Below are 6965 nucleotides of genomic sequence, written 5' to 3'. Positions count from 1 at the left end.
CATCTTTCCATTTATATTGTTTCTCCTCTCCCTTATTACCCCATATGAAATCTCACATCAACCGATCAAGATCTTTCATCAATATCTTGGGAATGACAATTTGTTGAGCCCAAAATTCGATGTTGTGAATGGTAACCTTCGTAACAAGTTCAATTCTATCCGTTAAAAGATAAACTCTTTGAAATTTGTGTTTTTGACCTTCTCAACTAATATGTATTTTTAATTGTGTTACTAAAATATTTTTTTTTTTAAAATTTGGTTGTATTGTAAATATAAAGAAGACCCATTGCATGACCAAGTTTTTTTTTTTAAGAAAAAGACATGACAAAATCGTCTGCCACTTTCCACGGTACCAAACAAGTCTTAGCCACCTAAGCAATATGAATGAAGACCACATGACTTTCCTAACACCTTCTTTCTTCTCTCTTCTTTCTTCTTCGTCTATATAATTCAAGACATCGCCTTTCACCTTATTAATCTCATCTTTCTGAGATCATTCGAACAAAGGTGACAAATTGAAACTCGTACAATCTGGGAAATCAAAACCCATTTTAATCGGACATCATCGGATTTCCCTACCTAAAAATGGGGGACGCTTATTGCTCCGATTGCAAAAGGGCAACAGAGGTTGTTTTCGATCATTCTGCCGGCGACACAGTTTGTTCCGAGTGCGGTTTGGTCTTGGAATCCCACTCCATCGATGAAACATCCGAGTGGCGTACATTCGCAAACGAGTCCGGTGATAATGACCCAGTCCGAGTTGGTGGCCCTACAAATCCACTCCTCACCGACGGTGGACTCTCCACCGTTATCGCCAAACCAAACGGCGTTACCTCCGATTTTCTATCATCCTCCCTTGGTAGATGGCAGAATCGAGGCAATAATCCCGATCGATCCCTTATCCTGGCATTCAAGACCATTGCTACTATGTCTGACAGGTTTCTTTCCATCAGTTTTTTCTGCCAATCCATTTTTTAACATTATCTGCTCTCTCTGTGGACCTTGCAACAAGAACTAACTCTAATCAATTGAAGAACAAGAAAGATTATCAATACAGGATATTAGAAAGCTAGACTACCCAAATCATACACTTCTGTCTAGAATTAGATTGAACCTGTTTCATGCCAAGCTTGCATATTTATCTGGGTTTGGCCTCATTGTAACCATAAATGTGTAAATCATATTAATTTCTTCTTCTATTGCACCAAGGAAGACATTATTTTACATCTTCTAAAGATATGAGTATTTGTACCCATCTATCTATCTATCATGATGAAAGTCTAGTCCCTCCTTTTGGTGATATTCTTTTGCAACAAGCCTTGCCTTCATTCTATCAATTGTTCCATCTTGTTTGAGTTTATTAGTTTTGTAGACCAATCTTGATCATTACTTTTGCACTTTTTGATAGATAGCCAAAAACCCAAGCCTTGTTTTCCTTTTAAAGCATTTCTTACTTCATTTATTTCTTAATACATGTTTAGATCCTCTATTAGGGTAAGATTTGACAATAAATTGTACTATTTGTGCCTGTAGATTTATTTGGAAAAGTGCATGGTGAATGTTTTGATGTCAATGTTTTTGCTTGTAGTAGAGGGTTTTGTTCTCTCCCTTGTACTTTTTCTACCTATTTTTTATCTTTTCTTCATGTGTGGGTAGAGGTGTTGGTATTTCACTATTTCTTTCATCATCCTCTTTATATAACTATAGGTGGTGGACATGTATCTTACTCTAATTGTAATTGTCACCTATTATGATGTTTTCTCTTGGTTGTTGTTCACATTCCACATTTTCTACTTTGACTTCCCAAAAGGAAACAATGATCTTTTATCATTACCCAAGTTATATAATTTATATGGGTTAACTCTAGGGTTTTGAACATTCAAAGAAAAAGAGGTGAGAAGCCAAGAGAAATTGAGATGAGAAGTATAGAACCTTTCATTTTCTAATTCAATAATATTAAGTTGAAATTTATATTTGTTTTTATAATAGGCTAACCCTAAATTGGAAAGGTCACTACTATCCTACTAATTTGGAAAGATAATACTATCCTAATAAACTGGAAAGGTAACTACTAGCATAATAAATGAACAAAATAAATAACAATAACCCTAACACAATTAATTCGCCAGCCATGTTTGTTGTGTAATTGTCCCTTCTGAAATTTAGTCTGCCTTCCTTATCAATACTCCCTCCAAAAACACTCGACCTCCAGTATTGTAAAAAAACATCCTCCACGAATGAAGATACTTCTGAAAATTCCCTTATTTTTTGTGCATCTTTCTTTGTCTGAAAAAACCAAGATGAATTAGTCGAAATGTCTTGTCAATCTCCAACAGTACTAGATGGAAATAACATCTTCCAATAAACGAAGCTTTTTCAACCATTGTCTCCAACATATTAGAAACACTATATTGTTTCTCTGCACAATTTAACACATAGGAACTACTAGGTTGTTCTTATGATGGGTTCCCATGTGAATTGATGAGAACTCTTGAACATGTTGTAGTAGTCAAAAAATATAATTTGAAGTCTTGTCAACGACCGCTGTGACTCCAACACACATCTCAATAATAACAATTGGAGTAGGGTATTTCTGAATCTCTAAATGTTCATCATGTGGAATTATACTAGAATCAAAAGCCAACAATTCATTTCATCTTCATCTAGGGTATTCTCTTTTGCCATCCTGTCAAGACTAGCTCTTATTCTTTAATTATCAAACTTTGTCCATAAATAATTTCGGTTCCTCCCAATATATAGTAAACAAAACAGAACCATATATAGAAGCCAAAATAAATGGAGACGAGAAGTATATAACTTCCATAATTTCATTTAATAATGTTCAGTTGTAACTTAGATATGCTTTTTATACTAGTCTGACCATAAACTGGAAAGTTAACTACTGTCCTATTAATTGGAAAGATAATACTATCCTAATAAATTGGAAATGTAACTACTTCCATAATAAATTGGAAAGATACTACTATCCTAATAACTAATTAAAATAAAATAAATATAATAACCCTGCTACATGTCGTCGTGTGATTTTCCCTTCCAAACTCTAGTATCTCTCCCCATCACCTATCATTACACACATTGTTGCTCTCATTTCAAATTTAGTTTTTGTGTGGAGTAATGTTTGAGGCATAGCATGAACATCCAAATGTTCTAAGCATAGAGTAGTATGGATTTAAACATAAAGTAAACTGTCTGTCAGTCTAAAGTTTCACTTTGACGTCTATTAATCAAGAATGTTGCCATCAAAATCGAGAAACTCAAGAGTTTGAGTGTCGTGCTAGATTGAACATAATGGCTCTAGCCATCTCCAAATGGTGTCTATGTTTTCTTTCTACAGTTTCATTTTGTTCGTTGAGTATTTTCGCATGATCTCTGGTGTATTACCCTCTTAGTTTTAAGTAAAAATTTACATGCTTGACTAATGAATGACCCATTGTCTGTCATTTTTTGTTCTTTTTCCAAGCTGTGCCTCAATCATTCATAAAAAGCCAAAGTGTTCAAAACATGGGCTTATGTGAAAGCATATGTGTCCATGTGTATGTACAATAATCATTCATAATTGTTAGGATCTAAAGAGTATTTGTAATTGACCTTTCAGTGTAAGGACCCCAAATATGCACATAAATCAAATGAAGGCATGCAATGGTTTTTGACTCTTTCAAAGGAAAAAGGCAATGTATGTTTTTGTCTCCAGGACAATATTCAGAGATTTAAATCATATTTAAAAATCAGGATGAATACACTTCATAAGAGAGTTTGAGGAATCACATAATCTTCTATGCCATTTATCATAAACTGAAAAGGACATGCCATTACACTCATTAAAATCCAACAACGTATAGACTATCTATGAAGCTTCGGGTCCCAATTCTTTCATGACTTTTAAGATCATGCAAGATACTTTAACACAAAATATACATCTCCATACATTATGATTCAACAAGTCTCGAAACTGAATTCAAATTTTATTCTAAATCTGGCACATACAAACCATGTTTCAGTTTTTATTTTGCTACTTGACTTCGAAGGTCCATAGGCAACCATAATAATGTATTCCCTTTCATACTATGCAAGTGTTTCATTAGATTTATGTCAATAAATGTGTGAGCTACCCCTAACCGAATCCCAATCACATTTCAATGTAGTAAAACAACCATCAGTAGAAACTGTTTTTCCATTTGACACAGTAAATAAAACTTGCTGACATATCTCTTTTATTCGATACAGGGTATTAACAAGAAATTTTACTGGTTTAGTAGTAGATGTAAGAGAGCTGTGGAGCATCCTCAATGTTTTGGATCTCGTGTCTTAATTGGTCTGTCACGCGTGCCACTATAAATCATAATAAGATCATTGTTGCCTAAACCAACTTTTGGCTTGTCCAAATTCTCGTTTGGATTTAACCTGATTCTTCTTCTGCTCTCCTCTAGCTTTACTAACTCTTTGACTCAAAGATGGCTGATTTCCCCTGACCTCTGTTAGAGTTGACTGGAATTTCTGATATAATTTCTGTGGCTATATTGCTACATTTTGTCACAGCCTGCAAATATAATTTAGAAGCATTAATAGTTCATGAATTCCGTAATCGATCTGATGTACAATTGGTATTGTATAGCATTTCTAATTTTTTCTTCCTTCATATGTTTAGCATATTGCGTCAAGACAGTCAAAGCACAAATCTAATTCTGGGTCTTTTTATTTTTTATTTATTTCAGATTGGGCCTTGTTGCTACCATAAAGGTGAGCTCTTTGCTTGTAATTATTTATGAAATTATGCTCGAGTCACTTATGGTATTATATCATGGATGACTGCAAAAAGCTTCAACTGTTAGAAGGTCTTTTTATAATTCTTTTGTTCATTCTCCTTGCGGCTGGCTGAATTATAGGATCGGGCAAATGAGATATTTAAGAAAGTAGAAGATCAAAAGTCTAGTAGAGGAAGGAACCAGGATGCAATACTGGCTGCATGCCTCTACATAGCTTGCCGTCAAGAAGACAAGCCACGAACTGTAAAAGGTACATACAGATTACATCCTAAAAGTATTTTTTCTTGCATCTGATTTACCTATTTAATTGGCTGACTGAGCATTCCATTGAGTTTCAACTAGAAATTTGCTCTGTTGCAAATGGAGCGACAAAGAAGGAAATTGGTCGAGCAAAAGAATACATAGTGAAACAGCTAGAGCTTGAGATGGGCCAATCTGTGGAGATGGGTACCATACATGCTGGGGACTTTATGGTAATTATTATTTTTTCTACCAAATGATTTACATTTTAGTTTTCACATGTGATTTTCTAAAAGTATATTGTTCATCGGACACCGACACAGATAAGATATAAGGTGGTTTATTCTGAGTTAATAATGTCCACAAAAGACTACCAACATTGCAGCAGCATTAAAAACACAAATCCTTTTTTCCTTCTATGTGTATTTTGAAGCTTAAAACTGATTAAACTTTTCTACATCTCCAGAGACGATTTTGCTCAAACCTTGGCATGAACAACCAAGCAGTGAAAGCTGCCCAAGAAGCTGTTCAAAAATCAGAAGAGTTTGATATCAGGTATATCTGAATTCAGCCTTTTTGGAAACTTGTATATTGTCACAATTCAATCCCCATTGGAATATCGCCAAAGTCATTTTTTCCGCCTAGATGATGATGCAGATAGTGTGGTTATTGTTGTTCCATTTTGTATACAAATTATTTTCTAACCCGACATGGTAACTCAAGTGGAAAGAATCTTGCTTAAGAAACCAAAGAAGGTATCAGGTTTGATTTCCATGAAGAACGTCCCGAATGAAGCCGGGTCGTGTTAGCTTCCTTAAAAGAAAAAAATCCATATTTTAAAAAAAAAATTCTATATCAATCCAAATTATAGTGTAGTGTATTTTTCTTGCTTCATTTGGTATAGATATAATTTTTTTTTTGAATCATGATCAAAATGAAAAACGGTATTACCTCATTTGATCTCTATTTCTCAAGAGTAAAACATAACACTAGGCTCTATATTATTCCCTGTTATCCTTAGTTTGCTTGTTAAGATACACTCAAGTTGATACTATTGATATAAATGGTTGGTCCATAACTAATTTCATAACCCCTTTTTACACAGGAGGAGTCCAATATCAATTGCAGCAGCTGTCATTTACATTATAACACAACTCTCAGATGATAAGAAGCCTCTTAAAGGTATAAATCATCTTCTCACCCCCCAATCAAATTAGAGTTCTGAATCTGATTTTAATGTCAAATAAAATTCAGATGTTTCAATTGCGACGGGAGTGGCTGAGGGGACAATCAGAAATTCATACAAGGATCTTTATCCACATATATCAAAGATAATACCAAGTTGGTATGCTAAGGAGGAGGATCTCAAGAACCTAAACAGCCCATAGAGAGATCGTAAGATATTTGAAAATCATCAGATTTTCTGTAAGTGTTGTTCAATTCGTCGGAAGAGCTTTTATTTGTAATAGTTTTGGAGCTTTTTTCTAGTTGAATATTGTTGTTGAGATATGATGAGGGCAGCATCACCTAATGTTGTTCCTTTTTGTTACTCTTAAGAGTAAGAGGTTAGTTTGAAGCTACCCTTCCTTTCCCACTTAACTTTAAAACACTAATATAAGAATGCAAATTTACAGTCAAATTGCACTCCTTTTAGTTTTGTATTGTTTTTGTTTGTACAATTGGTTTCTTATGACACTAATTTTTTTTCACTAAATGATTTGATTATGTGTTATTTCCCACCTTGATAAGTGGAGGTTAGTGTTTGCCAATTTTTAAAATAAGCTTTTTGGGCATATGCCTTAAATAAGCTTTAATCAAACTAGCCCATTACTTTTAGCTAGAATAAATGGTACGGTATATCAAATTTTTTTTGTATACAAAAATTCATACATTTAATTTATCTTAATTTTGGTATACTTTAATTCAGTATACGAGAAAAAT

At 34.0% G+C, this 6965-nt stretch overlaps 1 protein-coding gene across 1 annotated transcript; it reads left to right on the top strand.

The window, feature by feature from the left end:
* Positions 1-457: 457 nt before the first annotated feature.
* LOC124935737 (transcription initiation factor IIB-2) lies at positions 458-6685 on the top strand. Its single transcript, XM_047476157.1, has 7 exons — positions 458-938; positions 4734-4758; positions 4905-5034; positions 5127-5257; positions 5491-5579; positions 6130-6206; positions 6279-6685. The coding sequence occupies exons 1-7, from the start codon at positions 586-588 to the stop codon at positions 6410-6412; spliced, it is 939 nt and encodes a 312-aa protein (XP_047332113.1). The 5' UTR covers positions 458-585; the 3' UTR covers positions 6413-6685.
* Positions 6686-6965: the final 280 nt, after the last annotated feature.

Source organism: Impatiens glandulifera, chromosome 4 (genome assembly GCF_907164915.1).
Source record: "Impatiens glandulifera chromosome 4, dImpGla2.1, whole genome shotgun sequence".
Lineage (NCBI taxonomy): Eukaryota > Viridiplantae > Streptophyta > Magnoliopsida > Ericales > Balsaminaceae > Impatiens > Impatiens glandulifera.
The sequence above is the reverse complement of the archived record's forward strand: the minus strand, read 5'-3'. Positions and strand labels throughout refer to the sequence as shown.